We start from the raw sequence: 20,387 nt of genomic DNA, 5'->3' as shown, positions 1-20,387 counted from the left end.
TACATTAACGTGAAAGAATCATGAAAATATCTTAAGCGGTTCTTGAGTTATGACCATAAATCTTTAAAAACCTCAAATTTGGTGGGCGTCGGACCTTAGTGGACAAAACTTCCTTTAACATGATGAGTTCTTGAAGTACAGAAATCGTTCGTATATGAAATTATTGGAAAAGAAATATCCTTTCTTGGACTAAAACCCTTCTAATAATATTCTAATTATTTGGGATAATATTTCCAAGAATAGTGCAACTTTGCTGAAAAATATAGGATTAAGACATGGTCGAACCAAAATGACTGTAACTACTTAAGTTTTTTAACCAGAAAAACGTTTCTAGCCTAAAATCCATCCGCAGGAATCCCTTTACATTATCGTGAAAAAATCATGAAAATATCTTAAGCCGTTCTTGAGTTATGACCATAAATCTTTAAAAACCTCAAATTTGGTGGGCGTCGGACCTTCGTGGACAAAACTTCCTTTAACTTGGTGAGTTTTTGAGTTACAGGAATCGTTCATATATGAAATTATTGGAAAAGAAATATCCTTTCTTGAACTAAACTCCCTTTAAAAATATTCTAATTATTTGGGATACTATTCCCAAGAATAATGCAACTTTGGTGAAAAATTTAGGTATGAGACATGCCCGAACTAAAATGACTGTAACTTCTTAAATTTTTAAGCCAGAAAAAACGTTTTTACCCTCAAATCCATCCGCAGGAATCCATTTACATTAACGTGAAAGAATCATGAAAATATCTTAAGCGGTTCTTGAGTTATGACCATAAATCTCCGCTAAAGAATTAAAATTTTAAAATTGCTATATATGGTTCCAAAAACCTCAAATTTGGTGGGCGTCGGACCTTGGTGGACAAAACTTCCTTTAACTTGGTGAGTTTTTGAGGTACAGGAATCGTTCATATATGTAATTATTGGAAAAGAAATATCCTTTCTTGGACTAAACCCCTTTTAAGAATATTCTAATTATTTTGGATAATATTTCCAAGAATAGTGCACATTTCCTGAAAAATGTAGGTATGAGACATGCCCGAACCAAAATGACTGTAACTTCTTAAATTTTTAAACCAGAAAAACGTTTTTACCCTCAATCATCATCAGGAATCCATCCTCAGAAATCCCTTTACATTAACGTGAAAGAATCATGAAAATATCTTAAGCGGTTCTTGAGTTATGACCATAAATCTTTAAAAACCTTAAATTTGGTGGACCTCGGACCTTGGTGGACAAAACTGCCTTTAACTTGGTGAGTTTTTGAGGTACAGGAATCGTTTATATATGAAATTATTGGAAAAGAAATATCCTTTCTTGGACTAAACCCCCTTTATGAATATTCTAATTATTTGGGATAATATTCCCAAGAATAGTGCAACTTTGCTGAAAAATATAGGATTAAGACATGGTCGAACCAAAATGACTGTAACTACTTAAGTTTTTTAACCAGAAAAACGTTTCTAGCCTAAAATCCATCCGCAGGAATCCCTTTACATTATCGTGAAAAAATCATGAAAATATCTTAAGCCGTTCTTGAGTTATGACCATAAATCTTTAAAAACCTCAAATTTGGTGGGCGTCGGACCTTCGTGGACAAAACTTCCTCTAACTTGGTGAGTTTTTGAGTTACAGGAATCGTTCATATATGAAATTATTGGAAAAGAAATATCCTTTCTTAGACTAAAATCTTTTTAAAAATATTCCGTTCACTTGGGATAATATTCCTAAGAATAGAAGAAATTTACTTAGAAATATAACAAAAAAACGTGTCCCAACCAAAATTACTGTAACCACTCAAATTTTTAGGCCAAAATGATGTTTCTATCCTCAAATTCATCCCCAGGGATCCCTTTACATTAACGTGAAAGAATCATGAAAATACTTTAAGTGGTTCCAAAGTTGTGCCCAAAAATGTCTGCAAATCTCGTGAGTTCTTGTTGGACAAAACTCCCTCTAACTCACTAAGTTTTTGAGGCACAACAATGGTTCTTACATAAAACTATTAGCAAAGAAACCCTCTATCTTTACAAAACAAATTCAATTTATTCAACTCGATTACAATTGACTAGAACCTTGCAACTTATCACAATCATTCCTCTTTATCTTTTTCCCCACATTTCCGCCATTTTTCTTCTTCGTCTTGGTCCTCTTCAAACTTTCGACTGGAGCGAACAGGCCGGGCATCCTATTGGCCGCCTCGAACGACGGCAAAATGAAATTCACGTCGATGGGCAGCCAACATTTCGGCCATTCTTGTACGTGCATCTTGGTACGTTCCGCGTGGAAATCGAAAACGGTACCAACACTAAAAAACCGACCGTCACAATTCATGAGAATTTCCATAAGCCGTAGTACTACTACCTGTTTTGGGGGCATTCTTTTAAAACGGCAACGAAAGCCTCGTGTTTGGGCAGATGCTGGAGCAAATAATTCCCCGGTTGCAATTGGGTTAGTTGCTCGAAAACCTGCTGTAAACTCCCTAAAGCCAGCTGGGGTTTAAACTGGTAATAACTATGTGCCTCAGAGGTGATTTTTTGTATGTTGCACTTTTCTATCGTAAGCACTTCCCCGTGTTTAGCGGCAATCCTCACTAATAAACTAATTAATTAACCGACAAAAATTTTAAAGTAACTCACCTCTGTATAAGTGGGAAAATGGTGTGAAGAATAGTGAAGTCCATTCTCTAGACAGTTCGGACTTGGAGGCCACGTTGGCCCCATACGTGTGCTGTAGCTCCAGTTTCGGGTTTAAAATCGCTGGGTGTAGAGCACCTTGACTGTTCAACTGAAAAACACACTTCAAAAAAACCCTTAAAACAGCTACAAACTTACTTCACAAGCATCCAGTTTATTCCTCACTAAAACGTTTAATTCCTTGGGCTTATGTTGGTTCTTCATCAAATTATTTTGACAATAAGTCTTCTTAATATTCCACACCTTATAGCTGGCGTTGTACAGTATTTTATTGTGGTGTCTGTTAAACGTCCATCGACACTTATCCTCCTCACTTACAGTAGAAGCATTTTCAATTTCCTCCTCTTCTTGGGCAAACCTGATAGAAAACATTAAATGGGGCCTCCCTATTATTAATAGACACTCACTCGAAAGCCTCAAACTGACAGAAATTGGTCTTTATAAGCCTCTTGAAGCTCATATAAACGAAATCGGTGTGATTCATGTCGTTTTGGTAAAACGGTTTGTCGAGGAACACCACCCTTTTGGCCCCAACGGTTTTTACCACAAAAGGAATCATCCAACGTCTTTTACCGTCACTAGTATCGGCCAAACATTTTAAACAGCTCGATGATACCACCACATCAATATCTCCTCGGGTTTCCAGGAGTTTATCGACGTTTCTATCTCTACTTACTGCACAATGACAATGGCAAATAAACCATAAAGGATTGACTTAAAAAAAGTACTCACCAGGCATTCTGGAACTACTGCGTTTCACCCACCATTCTCCGTCTGGCAGATTTACGTTTGTAAGTGTTACAGGGCATTGCAGGTTTGGTGGAGAGAACCTCGCCAAAGTGCCCTAAAATATTACAATCCCTTACGAGGAATAGTTTTGTAAGGCATTTCTCCCTTACCAACTCTAAAGCTGTGCCAGTACAATTATAATCGATAACACTCTCATTCTCATTAAATGACAAGTTAATTGTGGCTATTTCATTGTAAAACTGCGGGTAGGAGCTTATGCTTTGCCATTTTTGTTGCCACACTCGCTCCCCAAAAGTAACCAAACCGGGTTTACTTGGGAGACATTTAAACTTATGGAATTTATCCCACTGTTGTTGCACAAACGTTAAATATTTTGTGTTCTCCTCAAGAATTTTTGGTTTAAGTTTCTAAAAACCGTATTGCTCTAACGCCTTCATGTTTTCTCTGCTTTCTAGCCTACCTTGAAGATTTCTATCAAAAACTTATCCTGCTGGGTGTAACAGGAGGGGTCCTTCCCGGACTGAAACAGTTTCAACACCTTTAGGCAAGTGTCGTGGTTTTTCTTATCGAGGGTCGATTTCACTTTAGTAGTAAATGTCTCGATGGCATCGGGAAGTCCCGGAACATACGCGGCGTTTTTAAATAAATTAACCTGAGGTTTGGAGCGGAATAACGACTTGTTTTCGAAAAATTCATACACCAGAGACTGCTCCAATTCATCTTCGGTTATAAAGCTTTCTGGGGGCTCTAATTGGTTGATGTCAGTGACGCGCCTAAAAATTTCAATGGGGTTTAAAGTTTAGTTAGTTCTGTGGGGGGTTTTTACCAGTTAACTTTGAGGAATTCATTCATTATTGCAACAAAAAAAAATAAACAAAACCTTGTTAGAATTTGAGGTTATGCGTCAGCTGTCACTGTCAATTGTGCAGTGTTGTCAAAGAACATATATTTTGTTTCTGCAGTTCTTGCATTAAATGCACCTAAATAAAATTGTTTGTAATAATACGAATTAGAAATAAATAAAATGTTCTTTTAAGGGGTCATTTCTTTTAATTTATTGATGCCCTTAGGTATATATTACTATTGCTACTAGCGCCCCTGGCGGACTAAGCGGAACTAGTAACTATAGGAGACCGTGCACCTAAACTGGGAAATTAAAGGTGTTCATACACAACACGACCGATAATAGTAATAATTAAAACGTTCTATATATTTCCCTAAAAAAATATACATAAATAAAACGCCCTTGAGCCTATTATAATAGTGAGAGGCATCTAAAACAGCATATAATAAACATTTATAGATCCTAAAGCTTAAACAACTAAATGGGACACATCCCATGTATATCCGGGTAAATATCTGGGAATGGGCTGGATACCGGCGCCCTCCTCCACCCTGCTGCGGTGGCGGATGTCCGTGTCGCCGGGCCACGCCCTTTCCGGTCCACTTATCTGGCCTATACGATGAAATTTGTCCACCACATGTGATATGGTCACGGGTTCGTTTACACCGTTAGATTTAATTCGTCTTTGGGGCAGGGAGGATGCGCGTAGGGTCTTACGTTTCTAAAAAAAAAAACAGTTTTTATAGTTTTTCTATTGGCTACCGTAATTTAGTACTAAATGCGGGGAGTTTAAAAGGGTTGTTTTTTTTTTCGAGGGCCTAGGGGATTATGTACAAACGAAGGGAGGAAGGCGCTAAAAGAGTTATTACAATTAAACGCTTTATGACTAATAAAGTGCCCAAGTTAAAGTTGAAAAAAGTGCAAATTGTCTGAATATTTGTGTAAATTTCAATTAACAATAGTGTCTGAGGCCCTTGTCCGAGTAACCTTGATAGTGAAGACTTATTCCCAGAGATGCGGCGACAGTATGGTGTGTAGTTTAACCAAAAAAAAAAAACCAAAGCGCATAGCTGTTCGCAAATAAGGAAAATCATAAAGTACAGAAGAGGAACAAAAAAGGGTGCACAACCAGAAGAAGCAAGCATCTCAAAAAAAAAAAATAAGATAGCTTTTGAATGCTCACGTGTAAACTTGAACACATAAATCCATGGACTAACTAGTGTTTTCTATCCTGAAAATGAAACGGGGATGTAAAAAACAAACAAAAAAAACAACCATAAGACAAAGACAAAAGATGGTTCAGTACCTCGACGCATCCCCGCCACTTATCGGCCGCGTGTCGCGCCAACTCCATCCTCTTTTGTTTCTTCATCTGGTGCTTCTTGTAAACCATTTCGATCACGATCAGACCCATGCCCCCAATGATGCCCGCCCCCACCAGAATGAACACCCCCGCCATATTCTTCAGCCCCAAGGTGTTCGGCGTTTTCTCGAACTGTTCGCATTGCTGCGTGTTCCCTTGGAGGATCCACTTGTTATCCAGACTCTCCATGAAACCACCTGATAACAAATCACCTGCAGTTAGAGCATATCTACTATGGTGCTTTAGACGTACTCTCGTGAAAGTCCAAAATGGCCAAGGTGATATCGTCGGACCACGGGGAGCCTTTTTGGAGCCCTATGCCGTATCCGGAGCGGCCAAACAGCTCTCCGGCGGTTACCAGTTCGCAGTCCTGTGCCGCCTCGAATTCCAGACGAGAGCTGTCCCATATAAACGCCATTAAATTACTGAAACAGCGAGGGTACGTGTTTTATTGAGTGAGTGCGTGCACGTTCAAGGGCAAGAGCATCATTACCCAGCTTTGACGTCAGCTATAGCTCGCTCGGCGGTATCGTAGTTATTAGCCTCCATGGTCCTGTACATGTTAGACAGCTCCACTTGCCTACGAAAGTACATGTCTACAGCAGACCCTTTCACTGTAGCACAAGTCAAGTTTTCCATGGTGTTCCTCAGCTAAAAACCGCAATAAATTAAATCAAAACAGTTTTATTAGCATTTAAAAATACAACAATTGACAGAGATAATACAGGTGAACCCTCCAAGTATCATATCATTTTATATTTAATAAAAAAACGTCTGAAAAAGTGAGCATTCTGTCAGGTCATTCTACATGCGAATACTTGTATATTGAAATGATTTTTTAAATAGTGAAGTTCTATGCAAAGGGATTGTTATTTGATATTTATTATTCATAACATTATTTGCTAATGACTCAATATATCCGTATCCACGTTCTTTTTTTATATTCCAAGTTTTTAAAGACATTTTTCCAATTCCTCCTGGTTTCTGACGTTGTCTGAATTGCTTACTTCTCCAAAAAAAAAAACAAAACTCTTTTTATCTATTCCAGTAACTTGAGTGCATTCAGTCAAATGAAAGATAGAGAGAGAGAAGAGTAAATAGGAGCTCAACTGCCTGGAAGAGAGTTTTGTTTTTTTTTCAGTCACTTGAGTGCATTCAACCATATGAAAGAGAGAGAGAGAGAAGAGTAAATGGGAGACTCTAACACCACTGTCTGGAACAATAACTTTACAAATGTTCAAAGTGTTCATCATTTTGTAAAATATAGTTCTCAATTTTTAAAAGCGGTAACAGCTGTTTCAATTTCGAATAAAGAAAAAAAAGTTTTTCTTTTGGAAATTTTTGTTTGGCAAGTGAAGTTTTAAGGGTAGTATTGTTAAAAAAAAGGGTTTTTTTGTTTGAGATGTCTTTCAGCTTTTATCGAAAAAATCAAGTAAATCCGTGCTCTGGAAGCTTTTTTAGAGTAATTTTTTGAAAAATTACTCTATTTATTTTAAATTATTTTATGCAATATAAACGTTTTTCATCAATACAACCCTTAGCCCCCCACCCACCCCACACATTGACCCAGTAAGAAATTCTTTGGAAAAATCACTGTTTTTGTATTCAATATCTAATAATATACATATATATAATTATATCAAATTTAAATAAACAAACTGTGTTATCCAAGCGTATTCTTTTGGAAAACAATGATTTTTGAAAACAATTTCTTATTGGTAAGGTGCGTGGGGCGGGTGGGGGGCTAAGGGTAGTATTTTCGAAAAACGGTTGTTTTTTGGAAAAGAAAAAAACAAATTTTTAACAAAACTACCTTTACACCCCCCACCCACCCCACATACTTTACCAGTAAGAAATTCTTCTGCAAAATCACAGTTTTCCAATATAGTATGCATGCAACAATAGATGATTTCGTCGATAATATCCCATCTAATAATACAGTTTTTGTACTAAATATTTATATAAAATATTATATTTCATTTAAATAAACAAAATAGCCCAAGAGCACAGACAACGGATAATTAAAAAATTAATAATTTAATTCATAAATAACATTTGAAACATTACGTACTTTTTTTGCCTACTGTAGTGGTAGTGAAACAGACCATAACCCTACTTTATCCGAGAAAATAGTGACGAAAAATTAATTACATTTAATGACCGTTTTATGCTATAAAAGCCTTTACCATAAATAACAATATTTTTTTATCAAATTATTAAAAGCCACTTTTTAATAATTCCCTAAAACAATATCATAAACTTGATTCGGGAGCAGTTGGCACGCGTCAACCGTCCATAGGCAACCATGCCGGTCCCCTTTTGTTATGTGCGAAACAAGGATGGAAATATCTGAAGGAGTGTCATAATAGCGGAACGTCCGAACTGGTCCGTAATTTTTTTGGTTTATTTTGTATTTTTAGAAAAAAAAAATTATTTTTTTTTAAATATTAGTTTTGCGTGTGATAATTGATTTATTTTGGACCCAGGAGAGGCAAAGTGTTTAATATAATATTTTACGTCTTTCAGATATTGGAATTTTTTTTTTCTAACTGTCCAGGCTCTTGGTAGGAATTTTCCTAAATGTCTTTGATCTAATTTATTATGTTTCTCATTTTTTTAAAGTATTCCAGGATTTTGACGTAATTTTTACGTCTTCCAGAAATTGGGAAAATTTTGGTCCAATTTTTCCAGGCTCTTGGGAGCAATTTTTTGATGCCTTTGACGCAATTTTTTTTTGTTTCTCACGTTTATCATTTTTATTCCAAGTATTTAATTTAATTTAGACATTTTTTCCTGGTCTCTGACGTAATTTTTAATGTTTTCCAAAATTTGAAATTTCTTCTTTAGTTTTGCAGTGTTTTATCGTCCCTTATTCCTCCCAAGACCTTAAAGCGATTTTATTTATGCATGACGTAATTTTCTGTTGTTTCCAGGATCTGGAATAAAAATTCTTCTAGGTTCTTGACTTAATTCTTACGTCAAAAATTAGTAAAGGAAAATTTACTTCAGTTTCTGGAAGAGAGAATTAATTTTTCCAGGCTGTTATCTTTTTTTTTTAATCTTTGGCGTTTTTTTTTTAAAATAATAAATAGAAACAATTCTTTCCATTTGCGACGCTTTTGACGTAACTTTTACTTGTTCCATAAATTAGTAAAAAAATTCAATTCTTCAAGGTGTTCTTTTATACAGGGTGTAAAATTAGAAAAATCTTTGTTTATCTTAATTCGTTCAGATAGAAAACAAAAACATGAAAGTATCAGTTTTTATTTCAATAAGTGTTCAAAATGTTCCCCTTTTTTGGCCAAACAATTTTCAAAAAAATTTTGTGGGGTATCATGGCAGCTGTCGATGATGCGTTCATCCAAACTTTCAGGTTGGGGAGTAAATTGGATTTCAAATGACCCCATAGAAAAAAGGCTAACGGCGTTATATCAGGAGATCTAGCAGGCCATTCTATAGGCCCCCTTCGCTCTATCCATATATCTGGAAACTCGTCGTCAATCGTCAAAATCGTCGTCAAATAACAATAACTTTACAAATGTTCAAAGTGTTCATCATTTTGTAAAATATAGTTCTCAATTTTTAAAAGCGGTAACAGCTGTTTCAATTTCGAATAAAGAAAAAAAAGTTTTTCTTTTGGAAATTTTTGTTTGGCAAGTGAAGTTTTAAGGGTAGTATTGTTAAAAAAAGGGTTTTTTTGTTTGAGATGTCTTTCAGCTTTTATCGAAAAAATCAAGTAAATCCGTGCTTTGGAAGCTTTTTTAGAGTAATTTTTTGAAAAATTACTCTATTTATTTTAAATCATTTTATGCAATATAAACGTTTTTCATCAATACAACCCTTAGCCCCCCACCCACCCCACACATTGACCCAGTAAGAAATTCTTTGGAAAAATCACTGTTTTTGGATTCAATATCTAATAATATACATATATATAATTATATCAAATTTAAATAAACAAACTGTGTTATCCAAGCGTATTCTTTTGGAAAACAATGATTTTTGAAAACAATTTCTTATTGGTAAGGTGCGTGGGGCGGGTGGGGGGCTAAGGGTAGTATTTTCGAAAAACGGTTGTTTTTTGGAAAAGAAAAAAACAATTTTTTAACAAAACTACCTTTACACCCCCCACCCACCCCACATACTTTACCAGTAAGAAATTCTTCTGCAAAATCACAGTTTTCCAATATAGTATGCATGCAACAATAGATGATTTCGTCGATAATATCCCATCTAATAATACAGTTTTTGTACTAAATATTTATATAAAATATTATATTTCATTTAAATAAACAAAATAACCCAAGAGCACAGACAACGGATAATTAAAAAATTAATAATAATTATTATTTAATTCATAAATAACATTTGAAACATTACGTACTTTTTTTGCCTACTGTAGTGGTAGTGAAACAGACCATAACTCTACTTTATCCGAGAAAATAGTGACGAAAAATTAATTATATTTAATGACCGTTTTATGCTATAAAAGCCTTTAACATAAATAACAATATTTTTTTATCAAATTATTAAAAGCCACTTTTTAATAATTCCCTAAAACAATATCATAAACTTGATTCGGGAGCAGTTGGCACGCGTCAACCGTCCATAGGCAACCATGCCGGTCCTCTTTTGTTATGTGCGAAACAAGGATGGAAATATCTGAAGGAGTGTCATAATAGCGGAACGTCCGAACTGGTCCGTAATTTTTTTGGTTTATTTTGTATTTTTAGAAAAAAAAAAATTATTTTTTTTTAAATATTAGTTTTGCGTGTGATAATTGATTTATTTTGGACCCAGGAGAGGCAAAGTGTTTAATATAATATTTTACGTCTTTCAGATATTGGAAATTTTTTTTTTCTAACTGTCCAGGCTCTTGGGAGGAATTTTCCTAAATGTCTTTGATCTAATTTATTATGTTTCTCATTTTTTTAAAGTATTCCAGGATTTTGACGTAATTTTTACGTCTTCCAGAAATTGGGAAAATTTTGGTCCAATTTTTCCAGGCTCTTGGAAGCAATTTTTTGATGCCTTTGACGCAATTTTTTTTTGTTTCTCACGTTTATCATTTTTATTCCAAGTATTTAATTTAATTTAGACATTTTTTCCTGGTCTCTGACGTAATTTTTAATGTTTTCCAAAATTTGGAATTTCTTCTTTAGTTTTGCAGTGTTTTATCGTCCCTTATTCCTCCCAAGACCTTAAAGCGATTTTATTTATGCATGACGTAATTTTCTGTTGTTTCCAGGAACTGGAATAAAAATTCTTCTAGGTTCTTGACTTAATTCTTACGTCAAAAATTAGTAAAGGAAAATTTACTCCAGTTTCTGGAAGAGAGAATTAATTTTTCCAGGCTGTTATCGTTTTTTTTTAATATTTGGCGTTTTTTTTTTTAAATAATAAATAGAAACAATTCTTTCCATTTGCGACGCTTTTGACGTAACTTTTACTTGTTCCATAAATTAGTAAAAAAATTCAATTCTTCAAGGTGTTCTTTTATACAGGGTGTAAAATTAGAAAAATCTTTGTTTATCTTAATTCGTTCAGATAGAAAACAAAAACATGAAAGTATCAGTTTTTATTTCAATAAGTGTTCAAAATGTTGCCCGTTTTTGGCCAAACAATTTTCAAAAAAATTTTGTGGGGTATCATGGCAGCTGTCGATGATGCGTTGACGAAGTTCATCCAAACTTTCAGGTTGGGGAGTAAATTGGATTTCAAATGACCCCATAGAAAAAAGTCTAACGGCGTTATATCAGGAGATCTAGCAGGCCATTCTATAGGACCCCTTCGCTCTATCCATTTATCTGGAAACTCGTCGTCTAGCCATTGCCGAACGGGAAGAACATAGCGAGGAGCGCCGTCTTGCTGAAAATATATTTCAGACGACGAGTTTCCAGATAAATGGATAGGGCGAAGGGGTCCTATAGAATGGCCTGCTAGATCTCCTGATATAACCACGTTAGACTTTTTTCTATGTGATAATGAACAAGTATGTGACATAATATTTTTTTTGTAGGTTTTATTAAAAATATTCCATCAACAACCTCCTAGAATTAAAAACGAAAGCCCTAAAAACTCACCCTGGCATCATTAATCCCGGTAAGTTTCGTTTTGGGTCGTTCTAGCACAAGAAAAGCGGCCAAATTGGCCGTATACGAGGCGACAATAATCATGGCGAAGCCCGCCCACACCATCCCCAAGACCCGAGCCGAAAAGCTGCGCGGAGTACCCTCGCCGATCCCGCTGTTCAACAGTACGCCCCAAGCGAACCAGATGGCGCTGGAGAGGTTCAGGGCGTCCTCCTCGGTACCGTCGGTGTTCGCCATCTTGTACCTGCCAAAGGGTGAAAATCGATCGAGCAGATACAGCACCAGAGCCACCACGTGTACCGACACCATCACCAAAATCCATAAGGTGTTGCTGAACGGTTGCAAGAACGACACCAAAGTGGAGGATCGCGACGGTTTCTTTTCCAGGATGGTGATCCCTTGGTACTTGAACGGTTTACTGAACTCGATGAATTCGGCCCGTTCGGGGTTGATGGTTAACGGGGCGACGATCATGTCGGCCCTCTCGTGCACCAGCTCGCCAATCAGACCGTTCCATTCCTTTTTGCCGGTACCGTTGGTACGTAAGGCGTAGTTGCCAAACTGGCCGTCCGGCGATAGGGCTAGACTATAAGTGAAGTTGATTTTCTTGGATAGTTCTTTGAGGAGATCCATGCAGTAGCCTTTGCAACAATATTTGCCTGTAACTAGACCATATAACGTTAAATTATGTTTACTTGCTTGTTATTTGCTTACCGTCGTGCGTCTCGTTAAAATGGGGACAAGGGATCTCGTCGGTTTCGCACGTGCCAAGACCCTCCAGTTTTCGCACGTAAACAAACGGTTTTTCCTCGATCGTTAGGACTTTTAGGTGGGTGGGGATCATGAATCCTTCGGGTTTCACGTGCTTTCGCCCCGGCCACATTATCAGCCTCTCCTCCACCGTCAGGTGCATTTTGTTGGTTTTCTAGGAATAATTTTCCTTACTATCACAAGTTCAACTTGGATATTTAAATAAATACCCTGTTGAAGAAGTGTTTGCCCACCACCACCTTTTTCCTCTGCCTCTGGATGTTTACGATGTTATACTCGGCGTTGATGCGGTCCCCTTGGTCGTCAAAAGCGACTTTTCCAGTTTCCCCGTTGATTAGCACTTGTTTCCTGATGAAGCTGAATAGGTCCTTGCCAGTTTCCCAAATCGATCCGGAATTGTCGCAGTCTTTGGGGGCCTCGGTGATTTCTTTGCTTTGGTTCATGTCTCGTAGGGCGGAGGCCAGTACGTAGCTAAAAAACTGTGATTTCGGACAAACTGTTGATGATATGAAAAATCTGATTTTGCCATTGGGTTAGTTGGAAAAAAGTAGCTGAAAACGAGTACCATGTCGATGAGCTTATTTCAATTTTTAACAAAAAAATTTAATTTTAAGAATACCGTTATTGGTATCCAAAAACTAATTTTACCATTGGATTAATTGGATAAAAGTAGCTGAAAACGAGTAAACGATGAGAGGATTTTAAATTTTTCCATTTGAGTGCATTTAATCATATGAAAGAGAGAGAGAGAGAGAGAGAGAGAGAGAGAAGAGTAAATAGGAGATTCTAACTCAACTGCTTAAATGAATTTTTTGCCTATTCCAGGCAGTTGAGTACATTTAACCCTATGAAAGAGAAAGAGAAGAGTAAATTGGAGACCACAACTCAATTGCCTGGAATAATTTTTTTTATCTATTACAGGCAGTTGAGTGCATTTAATCACATAAAAGAGAGAGAGAAAAGTAAATAGGAGCCTCTAGCTTAACTGCCTGAAAAGGTCTTGTTTTTTCTTAGTCATTTGGGGAGTGCATTCAACCATATGAAAGAGAAAGAGAAATAAAAGAGTAAATAGGAGATCATAACTCAACTGCCTGGCAAAGTCTTTTGTTTTTTTTTCAGTCATTTGGGGAGTGCATTCAACCATATGAAAGAGAGAGAGAAGAGTAAATTGGAGACCATAACTGAACTGCCTGGAATTTTTTTTTTATCTATTCCAGGCAGTTGAGTGCATTTAATCATATGAAAGAGAAAGAGAGAAAGGTATATAGGAGACTCTCCCACTCAACCATATGAAAGAGAGAGAGAGAAAAGTTAATAGGAGCCTCTAGCTCAACTACCTGGAAAAGTCTTTTGTTCTTTTTTTTCAGTCATTTGAGAAATGAAAGAGAGAGAGAGAGAGAAGAGTAAATTGGAAACCATAACTGAACTGCCTGGAAATTTTTTTTTATCTATTCCAGGCAGTTGAGTGCATTTAATCATATGAAAGAGAAAGAGAGAATGGTATATAGGAGACTCTAGCTCAACTGCCTGGAAGAGTCTTTTTTTTTTTCAGTAACTTGAGTGCATTCAACCATAAGAAAGAGAGAGAGAAGAGTAAACAGAAGACCCCATCTCAACTGCCTGGAAGAGTCTTTTGTTTTTTTATTCCAGTTACTTGAATGCATTTAACCCTATGAAAGAGAAAGAGAGAAGAGTAAATAGGAGACCACAACTCAACTGCCTGGCAATTTTTTAAAAATTTATTCCAGGCAGTTGAGTGCATTTAATCACATGAAAGAGAGAGAGAGAAAAGTAAATAGGAGCCTCTAGCTCAACTGCCTGGAAAAGTCTTTTGTTCTTTTTTTTTCAGTCATTTGGGGAGTGCACTCAACCATATGAAAGAGAGAGAGAAAAGAGTAAATAGGAGACCATAACTCAACTGCCTGGAAGAGTCTTTTGTTTTTTTTTCGGTCACTTAAGGAGTGCATTCAACCATATGAAAGAGAGAGAGAAGAATAAATAAGAGTCTCCAACTCAACTGCCTGGAATAATTTTTTTATCTATTACAGGCAGTTGAGTGCATTTAATCACATAAAAGAGAGAGAGAAAAGTAAATAGGAGCCTCTAGCTCAACTGCCTGAAAAGGTCTTGTTTTTTCTTAGTCATTTGGGGAGTGCATTCAACCATATGAAAGAGAGAGCGAAGAATAAATAGGAGTCTCCAACTCAACTGCTTTGAAATTTTTTTTTTATCTATTCCAGGCAGTTGAGTGCATTCAACCACATGAAAGAGAGAGAGAAGAATAAATAGGAGTCTCCAACTCAACTGCCTGGAATAATTTTTTTATCTATTACAGGCAGTTGAGTGCATTTAATCACATAAAAGAGAGAGAGAAAAGTAAATAGGAGCCTCTAGCTTAACTGCCTGAAAAGGTCTTGTTTTTTCTTAGTCATTTGGGGAGTGCATTCAACCATATGAAAGAGAGAGAGAAATAAAAGAGTAAATAGAAGATCATAACTGAACTGCCTGGCAAAGTCTTTTTTTTTTTTTTCAGTCATTTGGGGAGTGCATTTAACCATATGAAAGAGAGAGAGAGAGAAGAGTAAATAGAAGACTCCAACTGAACTGCCTGGAAGAATTTTTTTATCTATTCCAGGTAGTTGAGTGCATTTAATCATATGAAAGAGAAAGAGAGAAAGGTATATAGGAGACTCTAGCTCAACTGCCTGGAAGAGTCTTTTGTTTTTTTTTTAGTCGTTTGAGCAGTGCATTCAACCGTATGAAAGAGAGAGAAAGAAGAATAAATAGGAGACTCTAACGCAACTGCCTGGACGATTTTTTTTTATCTATTACAGGCAGTTGAGTGCATTTAAACATCAGAGAGAAGGAAGAGTGAGTAAGAAACTCCTGCTTAACTACATGGAAGAATCTTTTGTTTTTTTTTTTTAGTTACTTGAGTGCATTCAACCATATAAAAGAGAAAGAGAGAAGAGTAAATAGGAGACCATAACTCAACTGCCTGGAAGATTTTTTTTTCTATTCCAGGCAGTTGAGTGCATTTAATCACATGAAAGAGAGAGAAAGAGAAAAGTAAATAGGAGCCTCTAGCTCAAGTGCCTGGAAAAGCCTTTTGTTTTTTTTTTTAGTCATTTGGGGAGTGCACTCAACCATACGAATGAGAGAGAGAAGAACAAATAGGAGTCTCCAACTCAACTGCCTGGAATAATTTTTTTTAATCTATTCCAGGCAGTTGAGTGCATTTAACCATCAGAGAGAAAGAAGAATGAGTAACAGACTCTAGCTTAACTGTCTGGAAAAGTCTTTTGTTTTTTCTTTAGTCACCTGAGTGCATTCAACCATATGAATGAGAGAGAGAGAAGAGTAAATAGGAGACTCCAACTTAACTACCTGGAAGAATTTTTTTTATCTATTACAGGCAGTTAAGTGCATTTAATCATATGAAAGAGAAAGAGAGAAAGGTATATAGGAGACTCTAGTTCATCTGCCTGGAAGAGTCTTTTGTTTTTTTTTCAGTAACTTGAGTGCATTCAACCATATGAAAGAGAGAGAGAGAGAAGAGTAAATAGAATACCATAACTCAACTGTTAGAAAAAAGTAGTCGAACAAGAGTACCATATCAACGAGTTAACTTACATGCTGTCTCTAATGTGAGCCTTCTCATTGGTGGCGTTCACAAGTTTCAGCCCCAAAATCCCTTCGGGAACGTTGTCAGCTTCCAGCGCCTGCTCGGTCACCACCCAAGCGTATCCCGAGTCGGTCATATTTAACTCAGCCGCGTCCCTAAAGATCACTTTGGCATCGTGCTTACTAGAAATCAACAATCATTATCAATCACCAGTCAATAATAATCGAACCAGGAAGAACCCACTTGGCATACATCAAATAGACCCTCGCCTGGGCGTTTTTCATCTCGTTCAGTTGCTCCCTAAAACTCTCCAGGCCCGCCTCGAACTCGATAACCGTTTCCACTTGGACTTTGATCTCGATGTCGTCTTCCAGACTTTGGGAGGTCGTCTGGAAACGGCCGAGGAGCGCTCTGCCGTCCGTATCCGAACTGTGGATGAAAATCACCTTTTTGTAGTTGAAATGTTTCAGCATTTCCACCCAGACGTCCGCCTGGTGGGAGTACGGCGGCACCGTTCTCAGGAACGACACGTGGATGTTCTAGAAAAAGAAGTGAAGATTTTGAGAAAATTGGTGTATCAATGAAAGAGATTTGTAGTATATAGGACTGTAAAGTTATCTTAAAAATTTGAGGAGCATCTGCATGCTGGTTCCGGAGATATTGGCGCTTAAATGAGAGGGTGGTGTCATCTGCAAAAGGCTCTTTACTAAATCACTTACTAAATTAGTGTTTTCATTATTGGAGGTTTTAACGCATTTGACCGATCTCATGATTTCTTCTTATTCGTGCTGTATTTTTGGTCACACAGTTCTTTTCCATTTTTTCAATGTGTTTTTCTTCATTTTCTTGTTCTTCGATTAGTTCTTCTTAATAAGTTCCTTTAATAGTCCTTGAATGCAAGTCAGTTTTTACATAAATCTCTACATTCTTATCTCAAAGAAATTATTGATTTATTAGAGGCAGATGACCTAATACTTCTTCCTCTTATTCTTCTTCTTCCCCTTCTCCTTCGTTTTATTTTTCTTCTTTTCTGGTAACACCAACCTACTGGAAGAAATTATTGATTTTTTCTAGACAATTAAACTCAGTATTCCTTCTCTTTAATGACGTCAACTACTTGGAAGAAACTACCAGTTATTCTTTTACAAGCAGTTGATCAACTTCAGACCACACCTCCTTTTCTTCTTCTTCTCCTTTTCTTTCATCTTATTTTTCTTCTTCTTCTTCTTCTTCGTAAACTATATTTTTCCTTCTTCTTCTTTAATGACATCAATTGCCTGGACGAAACTACTGGTTGTTCTTTTACAGGCAGTTGATTAACTTCGGACCACACCTTCTCTTTTTCTCCTTTATTTTCTTTTTCTTCGTCCCTGGTAACATCAACTTCCTGGAAGAAATTATTGATTTCTTACAGGCAATTGAACCCATTCTTCTTCTTCTGTTTCTTTCTCTTCTTCTTCATCTTCTTCTTCTTCCCTGATAACATCAACTGCCTGGAAGAAATTATTGATTTTTTCCAGGCAATTAAACCTAATGCTCCTTTCATTCTTCTTCTTCTCTTTCTCTCTCTTCTTCCTCATCTTCTTCTTCCCTGATAACATCAACTTCCTGGAAGAAATTATTGACTTTTTCCAGGCAATTGAACCTAATGCTCCTTTCATTCTTCTTCTTCTCTTTCTCTCTCTTCTTCCTCATCATCTTCTTCTTCCCTGATAACATCAACTTCCTGGAAGAAATTATTGATTTTTTCCAGGCAATTAAACCTAACGCTTCTTCCATCCTTCTTCTTCTCTTTCTCTCTCTTCTTCCTCATCTTCTTCTTCCCTGATGACATCAACTGCCTGGAAGATATTATTGATTTTTTCCAGGCAATTGAACCTAATGCTCCTTCCATTCTTCTTCTTCTCTTTCTCTCTCTTCTTCTTCGTCCCTGGTAACATCAACTTCCTAGAAGAAATTATTGATTTTTTCCAGGCAATTAAACGTAATACTACTCCTTCCATTCTTCTTCTTCTCTTTCTCTCTTCTTCTTCATCTTCTTCTTCCCTGATAACATCAACTTCCTGGAAGAAATTATTGATTTTTTCCAGGCAATTGAACCTAATGCTCTTTCCATTCTTCTTCATCTCTTTCTCGCTCTTCTTCCTCATCTTCTTTTTCTTCCCTGATAACATCAACTTCCTAGAAGAAATTATTGATTTCTTACAGGCTATTGAACCCATTCTTCTTCTTCTCTTTCTCTCTTCTTCTTCATTTTCTTCTTCCTCCCTGATAACATCAACTTCCTGGAAGAAATTATTGATTTTTTCCAGGCAATTGAACCTAATGCTCCTTCCATTCTTCATCTTCTCTTTCTCTCTCTTCTTCTTCTTCTTCCCTGATAACATCAACTTCCTGGAAGTAATTATTGATTTTTTTCAGGCAATCGAACTTAATGCTTCTTCCATCCTTCTTCTTCTTTTTTTTCTCTTCCTCCTTCCTCATCTTCTTCTTAATCTTCTTCTTCTTCCCTGATAACATCAACTTCCTGGAAGAAACTGTTGATTGTTTCCAGGCAATTAAGTCCAACATTATTTTTCTTTAATGACGTCAATCTTCATATTTATCTTTATCTTTATCTTTATCTTTATCTTTATCTTTATCTTTATCTTTATCTTTATCTTTATCTTTATCTTTATCTTTATCTTTATCTTTATCTTTATCTTTATCTTTATCTTTATCTTCATCTTCATCTTCATCTTCATCTTCATCTTCATCTTCATCTTCATCTTCATCTTCATCTTCATCTTCATCTTCATCTTCATCTTCATCTTCATCTTCATCTTCATTTTCATTTTCATCGTCATCTCCTTTTTCTTCATCTTTTTCCACAGATTCACACCGAGTTGCTGAATAGTGAAATCAATATCTATAGGTTCGGTTTCAATATTTTCGACCACGTATGGCAACACCGTCTTGTGCGAATTGGGAACGTTACGGTATGGCGGGAAATTTGAATTTATGCAATGAAAAAAAAACAATTTTACCTTATCAGAGAACGCTGAATCCCTCGAAGAAATCCCAATTACCGGAATATGATAAAAACCGCTTGTATAAGACACCGCGGCCGGTGAAAGGTCCCCAGTTAGAGGATGAGAAACAACCACTGCATACACCTATTAGAGAAAAAAACGAAAATTAATAAATCAAAACAATTAAATAAAAATCCCGACCTGTTTGGAAATTAAATATTTACAAACGTTAAGGGCCGTCCTGATGGGGTTGGGATCCATTAAAATGGCCGTGTTATAGTAAGTCACCCCCTTGGGAACGAAACTAGAGTCGAAATTCAGATGCTACAAAGCACAAATTATTAAAAAAATCCCCAAAAAAAAAAAATCGGGGACTCACATCGATGGTTTCCTTAAACAAGGCCTTGCTATCGTTGCTGCTCAGCACCCCACCGATGTTGAAAGTAGTCGGGTTTGGGGACCAATCTCTGTCCCTTTGTGCCTCACAGGAACCACTCACCAAAAACACCCAAAAACTCACTAAAAACTTCATTTTTTTGCTTTTGTTTTAGGGGTTAGTTGCGTGCCCCATTAAACAACTCTCGGGACCTCCACGATCCTGGATACTAGAGAGGAATAGAGACAAACATCCAGGGCGGGGGGCGGATCCTCCTCTGGCATCACCACGGCAACGCTCTGGATATATGCGGGATTATATTGATTTTCTCTAAACTGCGATTTCTGGACCCACCTCAAGGTTTTCCGGGTTTATTCGGCGATTTAAATATTTTTATTTTCATATTTGCTTCATTAATATTCATTTTGCTTTAACATAATAAAATAAATATTTTTTAATATTAATTCCGCTCTAACTACTATTCGCTTGCCCCCCGGTATGACACGTCGCGCGGCCATCTTGGCTGGTGACGTCACAGGCTCGACACCCCTGTCACGTGACCCGTGTTATATGAATGAATACGCGACCACGTGACCCGTGTCAAGGAGTCGATGAGCGGGGCGTGTGTTTTCTTACGGGGGTTATTCAAACAGTAGCTTTAATTATTTTTTTACAGGTGCGTGAAAAAAAAATAATTTAATTAATTTCTTGTTTAATTTAAATGTAACCGCGGAAAGTAAAAGTATCAAACCTAATAAGCATAATATAGTTTTTTCTCTTATGGGTCCTTTTACTTTTCTCTATATTCTGTGCTCGATCAGCTACGCCTATAATACGTGACATAAAAGCGATAAAC

General features: G+C 36.7%; 2 protein-coding genes across 3 annotated transcripts; both read right to left on the bottom strand.

Annotated features, from left to right (window-relative positions):
- Positions 1-2,029: 2,029 nt before the first annotated feature.
- On the bottom strand, positions 2,030-4,362 carry LOC126746615 (uncharacterized). The gene is made up of 9 exons (XM_050454935.1): positions 4,276-4,362; positions 3,910-4,222; positions 3,599-3,856; positions 3,432-3,543; positions 3,107-3,374; positions 2,838-3,057; positions 2,643-2,790; positions 2,368-2,596; positions 2,030-2,311 (listed from the first exon to the last, which is right to left on the bottom strand). Exons 1-9 carry the CDS (start codon positions 4,299-4,301, stop codon positions 2,062-2,064), a joined length of 1,824 nt encoding a protein of 607 aa, XP_050310892.1. The 5' UTR covers positions 4,302-4,362; the 3' UTR covers positions 2,030-2,061.
- Positions 4,363-4,635: 273 nt separating this feature from the next.
- Positions 4,636-19,758, bottom strand: LOC126746613 (glutamate [NMDA] receptor subunit 1). Of its 2 annotated transcripts, XM_050454932.1 has the most exons (13): positions 19,535-19,758; positions 19,357-19,479; positions 19,171-19,299; positions 16,388-16,683; positions 16,153-16,326; positions 12,729-12,990; positions 12,463-12,673; positions 11,740-12,413; positions 6,150-6,307; positions 5,909-6,081; positions 5,600-5,853; positions 5,477-5,524; positions 4,866-5,014 (listed from the first exon to the last, which is right to left on the bottom strand). In XM_050454932.1, the coding sequence occupies exons 1-12, from the start codon at positions 19,685-19,687 to the stop codon at positions 5,510-5,512; spliced, it is 2,622 nt and encodes an 873-aa protein (XP_050310889.1). In that variant the 5' UTR covers positions 19,688-19,758; the 3' UTR covers positions 4,866-5,014; positions 5,477-5,509. The 2 variants fall into 2 exon arrangements, with proteins under 2 accessions (XP_050310887.1, XP_050310889.1); XM_050454930.1 differs by lacking the exon at positions 5,477-5,524 and having other exon boundaries at positions 4,636-5,014.
- Between the last annotated feature and the right edge of the window lie 629 nt (positions 19,759-20,387).

The sequence above is a fragment of the Anthonomus grandis genome, chromosome 17, assembly GCF_022605725.1.
Source record: "Anthonomus grandis grandis chromosome 17, icAntGran1.3, whole genome shotgun sequence".
Taxonomy (NCBI): Eukaryota; Metazoa; Arthropoda; class Insecta; order Coleoptera; family Curculionidae; genus Anthonomus; species Anthonomus grandis.
This window is presented reverse-complemented; position numbering and strand designations above follow the sequence as displayed.

Excerpts from the sequence above, each read along its gene's own strand:
- LOC126746613 (XM_050454930.1), bottom strand. The coding sequence starts at position 19,687 with ATGAAGTTTTTAGTGAGTTTTTGGGTGTTTTTGGTGAGTGGTTCCTGT. Across the intron at positions 16,327-16,387 it reads GTCTATTTGATGTATGCCAA|TAAGCACGATGCCAAAGTGA; the intron begins GTGGGTTCTTCC and ends GTTGATTTCTAG. Across the intron at positions 12,674-12,728 it reads GCAAACACTTCTTCAACAGG|AAAACCAACAAAATGCACCT; the intron begins GTATTTATTTAA and ends AATTATTCCTAG.
- LOC126746615 (XM_050454935.1), bottom strand. The coding sequence starts at position 4,301 with ATGAATGAATTCCTCAAAGTTAACTG. Across the intron at positions 3,375-3,431 it reads CAGTAGTTCCAGAATGCCTG|TAAGTAGAGATAGAAACGTC; the intron begins GTGAGTACTTTT and ends GTCATTGTGCAG. Across the intron at positions 3,058-3,106 it reads TGTCAGTTTGAGGCTTTCGA|GTTTGCCCAAGAAGAGGAGG; the intron begins GTGAGTGTCTAT and ends GTTTTCTATCAG.